The 20,773-nt window shown below is 38.7% G+C and overlaps 1 protein-coding gene across 1 annotated transcript in view; it reads left to right on the top strand.

Moving 5' to 3' along the window:
• The first annotated feature begins 274 nt into the window (after positions 1 to 274).
• Positions 275 to 20,773, top strand: part of LOC145996606 (uncharacterized) — a 117,814-nt gene continuing 97,315 nt past the window's right edge. The window contains exons 1-2 of the mRNA XM_083133178.1: positions 275 to 565; positions 5,939 to 6,100. Of these exons, the coding sequence (XP_082989304.1) occupies positions 392 to 565; positions 5,939 to 6,100 (336 nt within the window). The 5' untranslated portion in view covers positions 275 to 391. The remainder of the gene's footprint in view (positions 566 to 5,938; positions 6,101 to 20,773) is intronic.

Below are 20,773 nucleotides of genomic sequence, written 5' to 3'. Positions count from 1 at the left end.
GAATCTGTGGATATGTTCTATACGGGTTGCACTTATCACACAACACTTGAGCAACATTGTGTTCTGACGTCCCAATAGAAACATTTTTATTTTAGGCTAAATTCCTACGTTGTTAGATTAGGCCAGCTATGCTTAGTTTTCTTAGCCTAAATAATAATTTTTCATTGCATTTATGCTAATGGAACCTAAACTAAGAGGCCTTACCTAACATCGTAGGCAATCGTCGTCTGACGTCGGAACACAAGGTAGCAAGATTGTTGTGCGACAAGGAACACCCGTCGTATACAAACTTCTAACCAAAACTATTCTCTTTGCTTCTAATGAGGCAATCCTTGTTTTATATTTTTCACTATGAAAGTATGATACTTTTGTGATAGTTTAGTTTGAAACGATGAGACCCAAATTACTGAATAGAAATTTTTATAAGCACACAGAAATCGGAGAGGATTACCATGATTTATGTCGGCTTTGCTTGACGAACACTAGTTCGAAACTGAACATCTGCCTAGATGAAGGACAAAGACGAGATATTCAAGGGAAGATATTAAATTGTCTATCCCTCATTGTGAGTATATTTTATTATTTGTAAGCACTATTTTTCATTTATTAGTTCATGAAGCTTTTAAGACACATTTAACTCGTTTATTTTCAAATAAAATTAATTTCTACTTACCTCATACATAGCGGAACATTTTTCAAGTTGGGATCACTTTTTTTCCATGAAAAAAGCGTTATTTTTACCAACATTATAATTATTTATTTGTCCTTGCTAATTCAGCGGCCAAATCTTGACTCACGTTGTCTGTCGTCAGCTGATATGCAGTATCGTCAGCTGATGTGCAGTGTTTTCAAACCTATGAACCTATAAATGCCGCACAAACTATTCACAAAACGTTTTGGATCGAAAATTGTTCCACAAACCATTCACGGAAGGTTAGGTTAGGTTCAGTTAGGATTTCAAGGAATCCGTTTTGCCCATACGATAATGTTACCTAGGAAAATTTAGAAAAATAAATTTAAACAGAAAAAAAAAGAACATTAACTTTCACTACACTTAAATGTATTGCATGCTATGAACCTATAAATGCCGCACAAGCTATTCACAAAACGTTTTTTATCGAAAATTGTTCCACAAACCATTCACGGAAGGTTAGGTTAGGAAAATTTAGAAAAATAAATTTAAACAAAAAAAAGTTAACTTTCGTACACATATAAACATAAAAAATATGTGTAGCTTACATATACTAGAACATTTAGGACATTCCATTTCTTCCTTCACGATTCCATGTTCAATTAAAAAGTCTCGTGGGTCTTCAATATCCGGGAACATTTTCACAACGCAACCTTGACACGTCATCCTGTCAAACTACCGCGTGGTTGCTACACTAACAGGGGGTTACATAACCGAACGCACGGAACATTTGATTCACATAGTCGAAGGCAATGGTGGCACGACCTATCGTGCAACGGAGATGCATGAATGACGAAAAATACCTTAATTACAGGCGAAATAAGTTGCATGATTCGAAAAAACAATTTCCCCGGCTTCAGAAAGTCCACAAGAACTCAATTCCGTAAGTACTTTCTCGTCTTTTCTCCTGTAAATTTCAAGAAATGTGTTTCCGACTTATCTAATCATTACCCTCGATAATATATACCTTTACCAATATTCTGGGGGCTCACCTAGCCTTTGGCATACCTTCTGAATAAAGGCGGCCAGAGTGTGTTGCTGATCACATCACATCCGAAATGACCGAGATCTGGAATATGCAGGGCACTGCGCCCTGCCTTTGTGGCACGTTGCTAAATGCATGGGGAACATTTCCTTATCTATCCTTGCAAATATTTGGGGTTCGGTACACAAGAATCCATCACCCCATTGGGCCCAAGTGGTAATAATGCGATATAGCCTGAACACCTCTCACTCGTTTATTTTGTTAATTTTAGAATTGATACTTACCTATTCTGCATTGCGGAAGGTTCTTTAAGGTGAAGTTATGTCTTTTTTCATAAAATAGTGTCAACTTTTCATATTACGAGTCATTATTTGTCTTCCTTGTTCCGCTTGGGTAACAGACAATATGGCGTGCACTCGTCATGGATCATCGCGCGTCGTGCTTGTGCTTTGTCAATTTGGAGTGGGTATGCAGTGTTTCAACCTTCTTCATCGAAAAATATCTACTTTCGTGTTCATTATGTCATCTCAAACCATTGACTGATAGCCCCACAAACCATTTCCGGCAAGGTCGGGTTAGGTTAGGGGTAACAGTTTCATAGATCGGAGACACATTAAAATTGGATATTTTGTGTATCGCATGGTTCGTACTTACCAAATGTGCATTGCGGAACATAGTTCAAGGTGCCATTACGCTTTTTACACGAAAACGAAACACTTTTTCTACTAAAATAACACATAACTCACATAACAGTGCGATATCGCTTACTTTGTGAATGATATGGTAAAAATTTACTATCCTTCGGACACCTCTAATTTTTTCGTTTCGTCAATTTTTTACATTCGTACTTACGTATCTGCTTCGCGGAACATTCCTGAAGGTGTATCAACGTTGTTTTGATGAAATTTGAACTATGTTTCCTAACCTAACAGAACTAACCTAACCACGTGCCAATAGTTCGTGGGGCTAGCACCAATGGTTCGTGGGGCTAGCGCCAATGGTTTGCAATTATTTCGAATTTCTAGATCCTGATACTTACACGACACCAAATTTTAACTATGTTTCCTAACCTAACAGAACTAACCTATCCACGCGCCAATGATTCGTGGGGCTAGCTATTCTCCATCCAAGAATTAATTTTCAACGAACAACATGAATTTCAGCTATGAAACATTCCCACATCACACAAAACACCTTCCCGATGTTCGACAATGCTACAGGAATTTATTACGGTAAGTACTTTCTTCTGTAAAAATAAATAAATGTGTCCGAAGGATAGTAAACAAGTACCAAAAAGAAAAAAAAATCTCGTAAAAAAAAAGGCACGTTTGGAAACACTGGCAAGACCGCGTGACTTTCGATGCTCGCACCATCTGCAGGTACATAATGGAAAACGGCATAATGCAAGTTCCTTACATAAAAATTGATTATTTCTTGTTCTAAAGCATTCTATGGTGAAGTTTTCAGTTTCCTCGAAATAAAATACCTTGAAGAACTTCGACAATTCTACAGAAACTGATTTTAGTGAGTAGTTTCTCCTGTAAATTTTAATAAATTCGTTCGGGCGATATCGCATATTTACTGCCCAAGTTCCTTTAGTTTTATTGCGATTTCATCATGTTACGAATGCAATTTTTACATGGTTCGATTTCGATGTACGTCTGTTAACACATGCTGCAGAGTTTTAGCGATTACTTAAGGTTTTGTTCAATATATGCTTTCATGGTTAGGTTAGGCAGGTTAGGTTTGGTTCCTTTAGCATTAAAATAAAGTCCCTAAATGCATTCTACTAATGTTCCGATTTACTTCTACATTCATTCCCACGCTTCTACGATATTTACTGTCGCTTGTTGACGGAAAATATCTTGTCCATAAGAAGCGTGTAAGGTAATTTTCAAGTTGCTTTTTTTCAACATAAATAAATTTTTTTTGAGTCCAAACAGTGCTCATTACTTTAAGGAAGGTTCAAATCTCGTGTGACAATGATTTCCAAAATTCTACGATAATTAGTCTTTGTGTTAGGAGAAATCATAAAACAATTGGGTAACAGTTCATGGTAAACTTTCCGTATCCACGCCTGCTGTTTTCAGGGTACGGAAAGTTTACCCAGTTCGTTATATCGGAGACACATTTCTTCATTTTTACAGAAGAAACTACTTACGGAAATGAGTTTCTCCAAGCTTTCCAACGTTCGTGGAGGTATTTTCTCTCATCGTAGAATCTATTTGACCGGCAAATCAGATATTTTTCAAGAGAAATATTCCACCAACGCACAATTGCCATGCTTCCCGTACGTGAACTGCATGCTCCGCACGTTCGATTACGTAACCCACTGTCAGTGTTTCTAACTCCTTTTTTTTTTTTTTTTTACTATGCTTGCCTAACCCAACCAAACCTAACCTAACCTTACCTTATGGAAATGGTTCATTGGGCTATCCGTCAATGGTTCGTGGGGCTACCCGTGCATAATGTATAATTTCCACCAGTGACGAACACGATAGTAGGTATTTTTCGGTGAAGAAGGTTTGATCACTGCATACCCACAACGTGAGTCAAGATGTGCCCGCCATATTGTGTGTTCAGGAATAAAAAAAATCACTGTATGTGAAAAATTGTGTTTGTTTTCGTGTAAAAAACATAATGCCTCCTTGAACTATGTTCCGCAATACACAATTGGTAAGTACGAACCATGCGAAACACAAGATATCCGATTTAAATGTGTCTCCGATATAACGAACTGTTACCAACAATCGGAACCGTTACCTTTTCTAGACGTGACCGCCAATTTTTAACTAAAGATTGGTGATTTCGAGGGCCCAAGTTCCTTTTGTTTTATTACAATTTCATCATGCTATGAATGCAATTTTTGCATGGCTCGATTTACATCTGTTAACACATACTGTAGAGTTTTACCGATTACTTAAGATTTTGTTCAATATATGCTTTCGTAGTTAGGTTAGGGAGGCCAGGTTTCGTTCCATTAGCATTAAAATAAAGTGCCTAAATGCATTCTACTAAGGTTCCGATTTACTTCTACATTCATTCCCACTAGTTTACAATATTTACTGTTGCTTGTCAATGGAGAATACCTTGTCCATGGGAAGCATGCATGCTTGCGTAAGGAAATGTTTAATTTTTTTTTTTCAACATAAATATATTTTTTTTTTCAAATTAAAACAGTGCTCATTACTTAAAGGAAGGTTCAAATTTTGTGTCACAATGATTTTCAAAATTCTACCATACTTAGTCTTTCTGCTAGGAGAATTTGATAAAAATCATAAAACAATCGGAACCGTTACCACTTTTGTAGCTAGGTTAGGTAGATCAAGTTTAGTTCCCTTAGCATTTTAATAATAATCCTAATTATTATTCTGGTAAAAAAGCGTTAGAAACATGAATTTTAAATTGGGTATTAATTTTGTCCATGTGAAATTTTTTTTAAAAAAATAAACTATATTTATTGATTTCGTTTATTTTACTTATTTTGCTGTATCCAAGGTGACAGTAATGAAATTGTTGGTTTCAAACAAAGAATCACATAAGCTCTGTCGAGTTGGCTGCACTTTTTGACACTCTGTGCAGTGCAGGTGTATCCAGTGTCAGGTTGGTGTAAGGGTGGTGCAAGGATATGACGTTCAACGAACTAGACGGAAAGCGGTGTTCAAGTTCAGAATATTCAACAAATGCCTGTCTGCTGCTTTAAACGGTCATTTGATTAGTTAGTACTCACCACGTGACCATTACCCACACATACACCGGTCGGGAAGGTAGTGCAGATGGTGCAGACACCAAATACACTACTTGACTCCAAATCAACGAACTAGACGACTCGGTGTTGCACCATGCAACCAATTAGACGCTACGGTGCAAACAGAGTCAAAAAGTGCAGCCAACTAGATGGGGCTATAGAAATATATGGAAGCGAAAAATCATTCTCCAGAAAATATGCAGTAAGTAAATCAGTAAGATTCTATGACATAGAAACCAGGTCACATTTTTCTTATAGTGAAATCAACATTTTTCACTTGGTTGTTTATTTTCTTATGTATTTTAAGATATCCATTTCCTATAACTCTATCTATAGCAAAAGTAACCACAAGTAATTGGAGTATCGAAGTCTGACATTTAATATGCAATTTGTAATAAATATCTACTTTTGGGGTAGGCAAATAACATTTTCATAAATACCTATTATTTACCTACACAGTTGGTAAATACCCATGCTCCAACCCTACTTATGAATTCAGTTTTCTCCATCTCAGGTTACAGAGGATGACAGTTTGCCGAAGTTTGTGTGCTATTCATGTGTAGACAAGCTAGAAGATTTCCAGGATTTCCACAGTATGTGTCACGAATCTGAAGACTTTCTCAAGGAATACCTGTCGTCTGCAGAAAAGGGGCGCAAGAGGAAGTCAAGTGTTAAGGTAGAGATAATTTTATACTTGAACAAATGGTGGCATGTGTAAAAGTAAGTCATACTTTATTTGTTCATGGCGTGGTAATACATAGATGCATTTTTAAAAATTAAAATTTTTACACCTGCTATTACTAAGAATGGAATCGTGTATTCTTTCGTGAAGACCCATAGTGAAAGTGGTATGTGGGTTTCTGGGCTCTTGTGTATAAAATTGTTTTTTTATTACTCTATTCTCCTCAATGTTTTGAATAGCAATGCATTTTTGTGGATGTAGGAGGTGACCCTTTCCAAAGACATCCAAATGACAACCTCGCTTACGCATAGCAGACTCTGGTCTGCATTGTTGCAGACTAACGAGGCTCTAGCACTTGATCCTGTAGCCAGTATAATCCTCTGTAGGAATTGTGTTGTGTTGTCCATGTGTGTTTGCGATGTTCTTCATCCACTTCATCGTATCACCATTCATCCTCATCTTTGCAATTAACCAAAAGTGGCAGAAACCTGAAGTAAAATAAGTCAAATCTTTCATTCATTCATTTTTGTACGCACCATGGACCTCATTGTAAACTTTTTGAAATTACATTCAGAATGAAATATACCTAGTCATATCATAAATTCTGTTACAAAGTTAGTAATGAACTACAGGCACAGTAAGTGGCCACGGTGGCTCAGTCGGTAACGCGTCTGGCTACCATGCTCAAGGTCCCGGGTTCGATCCCCGGCTGGTTCAAATCCGGGAACTTTTCTAACGATGGAAGCGGCCCCGGTGCCCACCCAGCGTCGAATAACATGGGTACCTGGGGGAAACCCTGGGGGGTAAAGGCAGGTAAAGGCGGTCAGGGGCATGATGCTGATCACATCACCCCACTCACGACCGGATCAAGAAATTGTGGGGCGTTACCTCCACACCCCCTATATGCCTTCATGGCGTGGTGCTATACACAGGGGAACACTTTACCTTTTTTTTTTTCTACAGGCACAGTAAGTAAGCTAAAGTATTAATATTTGGATGTTACAAAGGTACAAGTCTTGTCAACACAGAGCACCAATCACTGTTCAAAATGGCCACCTCTGGCCTTCACACAGGCCCGAAGTTTCCGAGGACAGTCATCGATCGCAGCACGCATGGTCTCGAGGGGAAAGTCCACCACTGTCTTTACAAGAGAACGCTTCAGACTTGCAAGGTTTGGATGCCTCTTCCTACAGACCATGACCTCCAAACGGACCACAACCTGTAGTCCAATGGGCTGAGGTTGGGGCTGCTGGAGGGCCAATCAGCCAGAGCAATGAAATCAGGCACATTCCTCTGAAGCCACTCCTGTGTGGTCTTTGCCTTTTGGGTCTGTGCTGAGTCCTGCTGGAAACTCCACGGCTGATTGTTGAACATAGTGTGGCAGTGGCGGCTGCTTAATACGTGCTACCGTACGTTGCTAAATTTCTTAAAATGAAAAGAAGAAAAAAGCAAATCTCACAGATGGAAGAAGTTTAATGAAGCCCTAAAGTGAAATGGAACTTCTCATGTTAAGAGCCTCAACATTTACCAGCGGCGCCACGTATTTCCCTCACGCTGTTGGGGCTATAAGGAATAGCGTACCGTGCTAAAATCTCAACAGCACGTTTTCGCCCCTTTTTCATCACTCCGCGCATGAATACTAGACACCCCCACTCCTCGATTTGTACGGGGGATAGGGTCTCAGCTCGAGAAAAATCGTCTGCTATGTGCTACAGGAAGACTCAGCACGGTAAGTGTGTCATCTCAGGATAATAAGAAAGTCTACGACAACCTATTGCCTCTGTCAGAACAACGTTTTTTACTGTCATTTTCAAACGTTCTGTACGTTATCAGTGTAGACTTATGATGTAATGTTTGTAACATGTCGTATACATTAGCAGCACCTGCAAAATGTTGGAACGCGAATTGACACTACCTCTTAGCCTTTTTCGGTGGTAAGTTGTAAAGATTGCAACTCTGAAACTATAGTCCATGCCTTTTTTTGCTTCCGAAAGTGGATTCTGCTATGTAATTTATGTTTAGGAAATTTTAATTTTATATTTTATCTAAATTACCTGTTTTTAAATGCTAGAAATATATTTCCTTGTGTTTATGTAGCACTTCAATAGTCAAGAAACAAACTTACAGAGTACCGTCATTTTTCCCCGGCTTCCAGACCTGAAAATTTTCCGCGCGTTTCATCGTGTTAAAATCGCGTGGCGCGTGAAGTGGTGGTCATTGTTGTGAAGGATTAGCTTTTTGTTATTGTTAGAAGTGAAAGTGAGTGTTTGTTAGTTTACAATGAATTCGGTGCATTCATTCTTTGTTGCAGCGACCTTTCTCTTCAAGAACACTTTAAGAAAAGTTGGAAATAAAAGCGCTAGGACGGCCGTTGCCAGATTTGAATCTATCGCAAAATGCAAAGGGAGGTAAGAAGAACGCTACGCATAAAAGGCAATTTAATAGAAAACTGTACGATAGTGAACCATGGCTTTGTGGGTGTCAAATTCGAAATGCATTATTCTGTTTTCCTTGCATACTTTTTGGAAGTAATGATTCGTGGTCTAAAGGAGGGGTAAAAGATCTAGGACATTTATGTGAATATATGAGAAAGCATAGTGAAAGCAAAAAGCACATGAATATTGAGTGAAATTTTGTCTCTCTCGGAACTGTCAACATAGCAACGCAGTTATGCCACGCTTATCTAGAATCGCATAATGAGCAAGTTGAAAAAATCGCCACGTCTTGCAAAAATCATAGACTGCATCAAGTTCTGTGGAGCTTTTGCTTTGTCCCTGCATGGCCGGCCACGATGAAACAGATTCCTCCGCAAACCCTAGGGTATTTTTAGGGCTCCTTGATTTTGTCAGCAGTTTAGAGAATGCTGTTAAAGAACATCTTGACAACAGCACTGTATTTAAAGGCACTCGATCTTGTCATCCAAGTTCCGGGTTGGAGTCTCAGCTTGGGTATGGGTATTCTTTGTAATAATTAAAGCCCGGAAGTTCAGGCATTTATTTTCGTTAAAATGGGCATTTATAATGTGGAAAATAGGCACTAAAAAATGAAAAAAAGGCAAAATAAACCGAAAAAAGGCACATTTAGAAGTTGCTTACTTTTATCTATAATTTCTGGCAAAATGTTAAAATCTAAATTGGAAAGAGCATTTCAATTTTCTCCATCTTGATTGCACATAACTACAAGGTGTTATTTAAGTTCTCAACATTCATTGATAGTCGTCTGTCAGAGAGAATGTTTTTCATAATAGAAAATGATCTTTCTACTTCGACAGAAGTTATTGGAGCATACATAAAACAAGCTAATGTAGCTGGACTCATTTCGGTAACAGCATTTTCACCTTTAAGAATATCACAAATTGTTTTCAATTGTTTCAAGTCCTCGTTTGCACTTTTCCGCAACAGCTGACCCCTTTTATCCTGGCACTTCCATCATCTGCTGCATAGATTCCTCGAAGATTTTCATGGATGCTATAATTGTAATTGTCTCTGGCAATGCACCATAATGTGCAAAAATAAACTTGAATAGCACAGGAGTTTTTTCACTTCACGAATTGAAGCCGCTTCATTTTCTGGAAGAGCATCGATCACCTCACTGATTTTTTGAAGGTTGTTAGCATAATATATTGCTGCTGATATCCAGGTTCCCCATCTCATCAAGACTGGTTGCTGAGGTAAACTAAGCTCAATCGCAACTTCTTGAAATTTTCAGGTTCCAGAGGGAGATTTCAGAAATATCTTTGTGTTCGAAATCAACCTGTCCACTTCAGCAGTCAATCATGCACAAGAAATGTTAACCGAAAGGCAATATCCTGACTCAGCATGAAATACTTTTTTCTCACACTTTTCTCCTTCAGCAATGTTGAAACATGCGTGAGTTCAATATTACTTAAATAAGGCGAAAATTATTCACATAATAAACGGAAGAAAAATAAATGCCAACAACGTTTTTTGGGATAAAAATAATTTATATACACATTTTTTTAAAAAAAATTGTCAAATTTCATTGAAAAAGGCAAAAAAAAAGCATTATAATTAAAAATAGGCAGTGGGGTCCCAAATAGGCAAAATAGGCAAAATGAAAAGGCTTCCAAAACATTCGAAACAACATAAGAAACGTATATCCGGAAAAATTTTATCAATATATGCAGTAGATAAAAAGAGGCATTTTGCCAAACTTCCGGGCTCTAGTAATAATGAAATTAATGAAGGGGCATTCACAAAGAATACCCATACCAGGGCTGACACTCCAACCCGGAACTTCGATGGCGAGATCGAAAGTCAACCACTTAACGTTCGTGGCCACAGAGTATGTGTGTGTGTGGGGTGGGGGTGGGGGGTAGGGGTCATTATAAGTACATGAAAAACAGCACCAGTTGTAGCACATATCTTTGAAAAGTCACGAGCCGCCGCTGTAGTGTGGGTCAACGATTTCACAAGTGGCTCCAACACTGTCGCTTGGTACACTTTTGCAGATGTTTTCACACCATGTTCACAGAAGTGGAGGTCAGTTGTTGTGCCATCGTACAAACCCCCCCCCCCCCCAAACCATCACTGAGGCAGGATGATGACCTCTGAGGATCCGTGGCGTGTTTTCACGAGCTTCCTGGGATGTTGAGCCATAAACACGGTTGTTTTGACGATTGTAAGACACTTCAATCGTGAAGAATTTTTGTCCGTGAAAAGGGTCCTCCTGTAGCCACCATTTGCGTATCGCTGAAGGAGTCCTTTTGTTTTCTGCTCCCTCTGGACCTTCAGTTGTGTAGTGAGGAAGTGACCAGTACTTTGCCGGTGAGCACGGAGTCCTAGGTCACTTCGGAGCACAAGCGACATCAACATTTTTTAAATGTTCAGCTCTCGAGCCATCACTGTTTTTTTTCCTGACAGGATTTCGTCGAATCCGCGCTGCCACTGCTTTCACAAATTTCTGGCTCCTCACGCTACGAGGTCTACCTTTCTTGGGGCAGTCCTCAAATGTCCCTGTGTCAAAAGTGGCTGATGGTCCGATGCACTAACATCCTGCTGATATTCAACTTTTTCAGGGTGTTAAAAATGTCCGATGGTGATTTGCCAACTTTGTGCAGTGCGATTACTGCCACATGGTTCTCGTATACACCCCACTCCATTCGACTCACAGTGAAATTCACTGTTCTGCTACCACAGCCAAACACACAATGATACTGGTTGTTGTTTGATCGGTTTACCTTGCCAACCAGTGTTGCCATCCCTGTCTAAACTTTGTAACAGAATTTATGATATGACTAGCTATATATATAAATAACCTGAACTTAATATTGCAATATTTAAAAATATCATTTAAAATTCAATGACGTGCATAAATATTTTACCTAAAATGTATGTGTCACTGCACTCATCGTAATAAAATAGTAATAAAAGTCATACCTGGAGTGGATAATAAAAATGCCATATTCAGTGTTCAATCTTCTAACAAGGGTCTTCCCCAGGAACTTTGTAAAACAAGGAGATTAAAAGGCCAAGTTGGAGAAGGACCAAGGCAGTCTTGTGTTGAAACTTTCCTTATAGAGATCTTTGTTTAGAAGATCTAAACACTGAACTTTCTTTGCATGAATCACTCCCAGTATGTCTTGCATTTTATGTAACAAGATCGGATAGCAAACAGTGGAACCCTCATTTTAATTTCTTAATTTTATTTTTTCCCACCTTTTAAGTTCTATACTACTGTCCCCCGAGGAATGTTTATTCTAAGTTACACTGTAAATACAATAACTGTTATGCATTTTCTGACTTGGAGCAGCATGAAAAGTTCATATAAGGCACAGACACAATGAACCACAGAAGTTATTAACCAATTAATGTGTCGACCAGCCCATGCTCTTTCTTATCCTATCAACACATTTATTATATGAATAGCTGGCCCCCGTGGCAGAGTGGTTAGCACATCGTACTATGATGCCAGGGGTCCTGGGTTCGAATCCTGGCCTAGGCATCGGCATCAATGTCATCCAGGGTGGCGACAGACCTGGAAAACCTGGAAAACCGGGAAAAGTCAGGGAATTTGAGGTGTCAAAAAAAGTCAGGGAAATGTCAGGGAATTTCGTCTTCATTGACTTCGAACACTCTTTTGACGAAAACTGTTATAACTTGGGCACTATCAGAGCAATCTACTTCGGATAACTTTTGTTTTGCAGCTAAAACATCAGCGCATACAATGGTGTACAATTTAGAACACCGGACCGAGGAAGGGGGGCTTGGGGGGGGGGGGGGCATGTCCCACGAATGTCAATGCAAGAAAACAAAAATCTGGAGTTTGCTTCCTCTTCTGTTGCTATTTTGGGAAGAAGGCGCGAACTTTAGTATTCTTTTCAAAGAATGGACATTTCTCAAGAGAGTGAAACATGTTTTATGTTCTTGGGTGCCATACAAGTTGAATAATAAGCCAAAATGTGATTTTTTTTTTTTTTACGAAAAATATAGGTAATTTGCATTTTTGGAGGAAAATTGTTATAACTCTGGCACTAAGGGAGCAATCTACTTCGGATATGTTTTGTTTTGCAGATAAAACATCATAACATGCAACTGTGTACAATTCAGAACACCGAACCGAGGAAGGGGGGTTTGGGGGGTTGTGATCCCTGATTTTCAATGGAAAGAACAAAAATCTGGAGTTTGCTACATTCTTTTCAAAGAAGGGACATTTTTCAAGAGAATGAAACATGTTTCATGTTCTTGGGTGCCATACAAGTTGAATAATAAGCCAAAATGTGAAACTGTTTTTTCGAAAAATAGGTAATTTGCATTTTTGGAGGAAAATTGTTATAACTCGGGCACTATGGGAGCAATCTACTTTGGATAAGTTTTGTTTTGCAGCTAAAACATCAGAGCATGCAACCGTGTACAATTCAGAACGCCGAACGGAGGAAAGGGGGTTTGGGGGGAGCGACTACCGAATTTCAATGAAGAAAAAAAAACAAAAAATCTGGAGTTTACCCCCTCTTCTCCTGCTATTTGGGAAGAAGGCGCGAACTTTAGTATTCTTTTCAAAGAATGGACATTTCTGAAGAGAATGAAACGTGTTTCATGTTCTTGGATGCATTACAAGTTGAATAATATTGCAAAATGTGATTTTTTTTTTACGAAAAATAGGTAATTTGCATGTTTGGAGGAAAATTGTTATAACTGCTACTACGGGAGCAATCTACTTCGGATAATTTTTTTTTGCAGGTAAAACATCAGAGCATGCAACAGTGTACAATTCAGAACGCCGAACCGAGGAAAGGGGGTTTGGGGGGAGCGACTCTCGAATTGCAATGAAAAAAAACATAAATGTTTCATGTTCCTGGGTTCCATACAAGTTGAATAATGAGCCAAAATGTGAAACTCTGTTCGGAAATGTGGCATGGATATGTTGTGGGGAGGAGGGAGGTTGGTCATCAATATGAATTTCCCAGGCTTTCTCCAGACTGTGTCATAGTTTCCACCCAAACATAAGAGTATGAAGGTCCAAGAAGCACATTCATTTTGTAATCAGCACCATGATACCATATGGTATCATCGGTCCAGTACGACCTTACTCTGATGATACCATATGGTTGGTATCATCGGCGGAGTAAAGGTTAAGCCTCTAAATATTACGTGGAAAATGCATTGAATTATCATTTTTTCTTGTCCGTATGGGAGTAGTAAGGGGACTTGTAAGGTGGCGCCGTCCGATAGTTGTCGGACGTCGTAGTAAGGCATTTTGTTGGGCAAACTGAAAGAACATGGAAACAAATATGTTCCATTGATACATACGATTTTTGTCGAATATCGCCACCCGACAAAGTATCTCACTACAACATGTGACAGAAATTGCATGGACTGCAACATCGAACAAAAATCGCATGCATAAACAAGAAGAGCTTTAGACTGCAAATATGCTGCTGGAATTTAATTACTCTTCTGGCTCACTTCACCTTATTGAATGTAGCAGTCCTTACGAAGGCTTTCTTTTATCATCCTGACGTATTACTGGTTTCGCACAAGTTAACATACGTTTACAATGACATGCAATATTCTTAGATATCAAGAAGAATCCAACCAAACGGGATATATATTGAATACTATCTCAAAAAAGTGAATCATACATGTGCATTGGTGAACGTTATAAAAATTGGCAAGTGCATGCTCCCAACCTCAAATTTACTGCAACACTAGTATTCCAATGAAATTAGCGCCACTCTCTGTCCTGTCTGTTTACTCTCGTGAGAGATGGTCTTTTATCTCTCACTGAGTGAAGTTATTGTCTAATAGCTATTATGAAATAAAATACTAATAATAAATACGTAAATATTTTAATATCATATTTACTCGAATCATTCAATCATAACTGCAAATCACTTCCTTCAAGAATTGACTTTTCTCTGCCAGCCCTGCTAAATTTTCACTTTCCATCTACTGATTTATACGAGGGGTGGCCAGAAAGTAATTTCCAATTAGTAGGTACATTGATTTTTTGCAAACGCCAAAACCGTGAAAAATGATAATTGCAGCGAAGTTATGTTTAGGAATGTGCAGTGATGTCTGGACACATTTTCCTCCCGTTCGAAATATCGAAATAATGCGAATTTGGCAAAGAATGCGAATTGTTGGCGTTTTTAGCAATTTTTTTTAAAGAAATGTCCTAAAACAACAAAAATTCCATGAAATCCAACATCCTTGTGTGTTCTAGGCCATGTTTGAGTACATAGAACATGCAAGTTTTCCAACATTTTACTCAAGAGTAAACTATAGAGTTCTACGTACGTGGAATAATTCCGACAGCCACATTAAATCATTTATCTCCCACGATTTTTTCAACTTCTATTAAAACCATTTGCATCACAGAGCAAAGTGGCAGGGTTCTAACAGGAGATCGAGTGCGTATGTACCGTCACACGGGAGCCACATCTTCGTATTTGCTGCACGAGATATGTTTTGAATTACCGAGCTAAGTGCGCACTATCGGCATTTGTCGAGCGAGTAATAATGGAGCTCAGTCGTTAGGGCATCTGGCTACTATGCGAGAGACCCGGGTTCGATCCCCTGCAGGGGAGAACCTGGATGTTTTCCACCTATTCAAACTGCTCTGGCGCCCACCCAGCATCATATGAACCTGTTACCTTGAGGAAACTTTGAGGGATAAAGGTAGCCAGGAGTGTGGTGCTGATCACAGCATCCCCACCTTCAGCCGTGATCAAGAAAGTGTGGGGCCCTAACTCCACATCAAAATTCCATTATCTAAAATCCTTACCTTAAAATTAATAAAGGGGTATGGAAAATAACTTTCCCAAAATAACTTTCAAGATATCAAACTCTCGCGAAGAGGCGTAAGCTATGTGACTTACAATTTAAAACAGTAGTTTAAAAACACCATGAAGGTATAATTTCAGATATTTGCCAGAAAATGAAAATGTGAATTTTGGGAAAAATAACACCGTATAGTAAAGAATAAAAAAATAAGAAAATACACCAATTTGAAAAAGAAAAAAAAAAACAAATTATCAAGGTCCCTACCGATTAGGCATAAATAAAACAAGAAAATCAGTCGTAATTTATTGCATTAGTAACAGTGAGTCCTTACCTAATTTTCGGCATAATCACCAACGTTGTTCTGGCATATGTCGTAGCATGACACTAAATTTTGTATGCCCATGGTATATGTGTCTGACATCAAAGACTGGAACTATCTCTACCGCAGTGTGTCTGTCAAATCCTTGCAATGCCACAAACCTCTTCAGTTAAACAAAGAGATGAAAGTCTGTACATTCAAGGCCAGGGTTGTACAGGGAGTGGTCTAAGATCTCTCACCTGAAGTGATGCAAAGGGCCCGTGTGTACTCAGCTGTATGGGGTTGTGCACATTCGATTGGCCTTCCGTGAATTGTCTGCACCATCGTCTGACCATACTATCACTCACGATGTCCGGTCTGCACAACTCACACGATTGCTGGTGGCTCTGTGCCAAATTCTGAGCATGCATAGTAGGCTACATCGCAGTCGGTGGGAGACTTTGAGAGCTGCAGTCTTTAACCTAGAATTGTCCTAAACCGGCTACATTGCAACTGTACCAGATTACAGCTACATGCCACTTCTTCCTGCCTGCATGTGTGTGTGTCGCTCTCCGACCACTAGTGCTGCGTATAGGCATCATTGGAGCTTTTTTCAGGATGCCCCTCGTATATGAACTTTCAGAAGCTTTTATTATGAGAGTGTTCCTGTTTTAATGTGTGGTTAGGTAAGTCAGGTACCTATACAATGAAATTCTATAAATTGCTTGCATTAAATTTCTAATACCTACGTACCCTTTTTGTCAGCATTAATGGTATAACTGCATGTTGTCAGTTTCACAGTACTTCACTTGGATATACTGTACTGAAGCAGAAATCCCATTGATAATGTAAGGAAATATGACACTTTCTTTTGTCCGATTCAGTTGTTTCACTTATATGCAAGAGTTAAGTTGTTTGCTTTACAGAGAAGAGAGAAGTAGCTTTATGCATTGAAAAATGAGTCCGCACTCATAGTTTTTGCAAGCAGAGGGTTCCAAACCTCAGTGGAAATATCAACATATAATACCGAGAATGTAGAAGGAGACTGATAAATTACAAATTGTATTTCTTAATCAATCACTCTTCACTCTTATCTCATTTAGTCGTAACTTTAAAAATAATCAAGTATTTTATTTTAAACTTACTGCGTATGACAAAATTCCATAATCCTTCCTTAGCTTGTGAATTGTAATAATTTTCCAAATTCACTATTTTGCAGTTTGAATTCAAATCATAGAGAATAGATAAATTAAGTCAATTTCATAGAAGATAATATTGGTACTTAGCAAAACCATACGTGGATCTGTATGAGTTTATTATTTCCATTTGCAAAAACATCGATTTAGTTTATTTTTTAATTGTCAGTGAAAAATGTAAATTTTGTCCTGGAAAACCTGGAAAAGTCAGGGAATTTCATTTCTGCTTGTTTGTAGCCACCCTGTCATCATATCATCATTCATCCCCATCTTCGCAATCAGCCACAGGAAAGTGAAGTAAAATAAATCAGATCAATCACTTATTAAATGGATATTTTTGAACCTGCAAATGTATTTTCGACTAGCCATTTTTCTTGAGATTTCTGCACAGTGCCAGAGAAAGTTATCTATTGTGAAATATGTGAGGATCATTTTAAAGAAAGTTATTACATGCTCGTAACTGACTACTTATATTGTTGTGGAGGATGAAATTACTGCATAGTCTTTGGCCAAATGTAGCACATATTGCCAAAAGTTCTGGCAATAATCTCATGCTGTCAGCAGAAACATTTTTTCTAGGAATGGGACAGATTAATTGGTACACTATTGGTATTGGCCAATATAGGCATATCGGTTTATCGATAAAATTACCGATAATTTTACTGCATCCAATGTATCTATAAATATCTAATAATGTATTGCAATATCCTGCCATTTTGTTACAATTTTTATGTGATATAAACATACAATCTCCATACTTTTGTTGAAAGTAAATCTCTAAATATGCAGCTTCGTTTGCATTGCAGTCATGTGGTAACACACACTTATTAAGGAGATGAATGAATTTAAAATTTTATATGGGATCAGTCGAACATTGGTTATCGGTATTGGTAAATTTCATATAGACTCATCCCTAATTTTTCTATATATCACTGAAGTACCAGCCTATGATGTGCACTATGTCATTGATGTCACTGTAGTGGATCTTCTAGCACTTCCGAACCTCATTACTCAACCAGTGGGCCCACTAAATTTGCACCATGATTCCTTGGGCTATTTGAATTGTGATGTACAGAATTAGTTGTTTTCATTTGAACATTATTTCGTAGCGTTCCTCTGAACGCGGGGATCTTAAATAGGGATGTAACTTGCCCCTCCCGATTAATACTAGTTGATGGTAGAGACAGCCCTGAACGGGCAGGTACAAATATCTAACTATTCATTAAAATAGACTCATGATTCGTTTCTAGACTGAAGTGAGCAATGCAAATGGCAGAATGGGTGTAGACTAGCTTACCCTGTTCGGTTTAGAAATAAGACCAGTAGCTCCTGCTTCTCCGATGATTCCAGATTAAAAGACCTCGTGTCGCTCTCATGCGCACCTATTTAAACCCTCGCTTGGCCTCTCGTCACCTCTTGCCAAAGGCCAGTGTTCTTACCATTTCCTGTAGAAAGCTTATTCTACACATTTCTGAGCAGGAGCTGACAAGGTCTGCCAGGGTCAATATTTCTTAATCGAACAGGGCATGGTACGACACTCCCTCTTGCGAAACAATTTCCAAAATTGAAATTGTAATAATTAAAAGTTTAAATTGAACCTTCTGCCATTCACCAAAATTTAAAAGGTTTTGTTTATTACATGAACAAAAAGGATACATAAAATAAAATAATAATAAAAAAAATGTCGGAGACCCTTCACCGAAAAGTAAATGGAACAGAATTAAGCTCAAGCTTGAATGCTAAAATAAAGTCCTATGTTTACATTAGCCACACGCTGGAAGAGTCTTCCGTAATCAACAATGCTGACGTTTGGTCAACATGCGATATAAAGTGTTGTTCGCAGGTCCTTGGAGTCAGCGGAAAGTTCAACACACTGCATCGTAACGCGATACATGTGAATGTCTTCAGAACAAGTGCTATCTAAGCACCGAACTTAATCCGTGAGAAACCTTAAGGCCGCATGCTCGCAATCTTCCGCCTCATCAGGATGACAGTTCGAGGCGAGAGCAAAAGGACCATGGTAAACACCAAGCTCCACTGGACTGCGGACAACCACACGAAGATTAAAAAAAAATATTTGAAGATGATGTTTTCACTGACGTTCGTAGCACACTATGTGAGCACACTATGACCTGAGAAATCAAAAGGCAGGGCAATCCAAATACACTCAAACCCCGGAGTCCTGGGGTACGAAGCACTGTTTCGGGACATACACGGTTCTTGACCGATCACAATTTCACTGGGGGACCGGATTCGAATCCCGGTGTGGAAAGTTCTGGAATACTGTTCAGTACAGGTCAGATGAAAAGACGTTGGCCGTGGGGCAGGCGAACACAGGGTAGTCCATGGGAAGCCACTCCAAGTAGCGTTTCCAAGCCCCAAAATATGCGTTGTTCAATGGCGGACACTGGGGGGGGGGGGGGGGGAATGTTAGGATAGGCCCCCGAAAGTTCACAGCAGACGCCATTGCATATTTCCGGCACACAGCGAATGGCGACACGAATGCGAAAACGGAAGGTGTACCGTGCTGCGAACACTCCAAGAAGGGGAACAGTAAATATGGCCACTGGTAGGATGAAACTGTTCACAGGTGGCTGGCAGGTTGCTGATCCACAGGGGTGGGTCTCAACACATTTGGGTCGTTGACTGTACCCGGAAAGTTCCAATATGTGGTGAAATACACTGCCTGGCCTTACAGAGCAAAAGGGGACGATGTACATGAAAGATGTTCATGCTTCTTCTTAAGGGGGGTTAGAGTCGTGGGGGGGGGGGTTTGCTCTGTAAGATGACATTTCTTCTGATGTTTCTGACGCTCTTCTGATCCTGGGATGTCACTTGGAATAGGGTTTTCGGTGCTGCTACGTGACATACACCGCTGAAGCCCAAAGGAGGCTGGTGAGCTCCAAAGCCTTCAGGAATGCCTTCTTCTTGCGGCCTCAAAAAAAAATCGCTGGGCGACTTTCGAAATTCCTTGAACTCGTGGAATTCCCGAACAGGGGAGGAAATAGGTTGGACATGGGAAAAACTACATTGCTCTCAGTCATTCAATATTGAAAATATATAAAAAATGTGTAAAGTAATCGTCTTTTATAGGCAAGTGAAAATCATGAGTAAAAATAAGTAAAAATAAACTGCCCAATAAGTGATATAAAGTATAAAACAAAGTTTGAATGAAGGCTAAAGAAAATAAAAGGCGGAAAATGTCATTTGACGCCTTAACACTGGAACACCATTAAAATGAAAATCTGACTTCATCAAAAGTAATATATGTATATATTGACTAAATTATATATATATATATATATATATATATATATAGCCCCTGGCTTCTCCCAAATATAAAATAATGTGCAATATGAAACTAAAGTTATGACATGGCACTATAAAATAAACGAAAATATGTAGGATTAAATATTGATAAATATATAAAAGTAATATGTAGATGGTATAAAATATATCCCCTGGTATCAGAAAAATAACCCGACGAAATCCATTAATATCATGTCAGAAGTGTCAAAGCATTGTAAAAATGAGGAACTGACGAAAAAAAATAATTCCCCCAAAATTTGGTAACGTCACAACCGTTAAAACGGACCTAGCCACAAGTAAATTCGGGATCACTAAAATATAATAAAAGAGTAAATGACATGGCTCCAATGACGTTAAAATCATTAATTACGAAAGATACATAATAAAATGGATGAATAAATCAAGGCGACATAGTGACGCATTGTTAACGCTCACTAGTCAAGGTTGGTTTGCGCTTGCATACGCCTGACGTATAGCATAAATAAACAGTTAAAATGAAGTTCCAAATTAGTAATAGGATAACAGTAACGGGAAAATGGGACAAAAATATTTCATGAAACAAATTGATCTAAATAAACGGAGAAAAATGGAAAAAAAAAGCGGTTTAGAATACTAACCA

This window comes from Lepisma saccharinum, chromosome 12, assembly GCF_977018435.1.
Source record: "Lepisma saccharinum chromosome 12, izLepSacc3.1, whole genome shotgun sequence".
In the NCBI taxonomy this organism is placed as follows: domain Eukaryota; kingdom Metazoa; phylum Arthropoda; class Insecta; order Zygentoma; family Lepismatidae; genus Lepisma; species Lepisma saccharinum.
The sequence above is the reverse complement of the archived record's forward strand: the minus strand, read 5'-3'. Positions and strand labels throughout refer to the sequence as shown.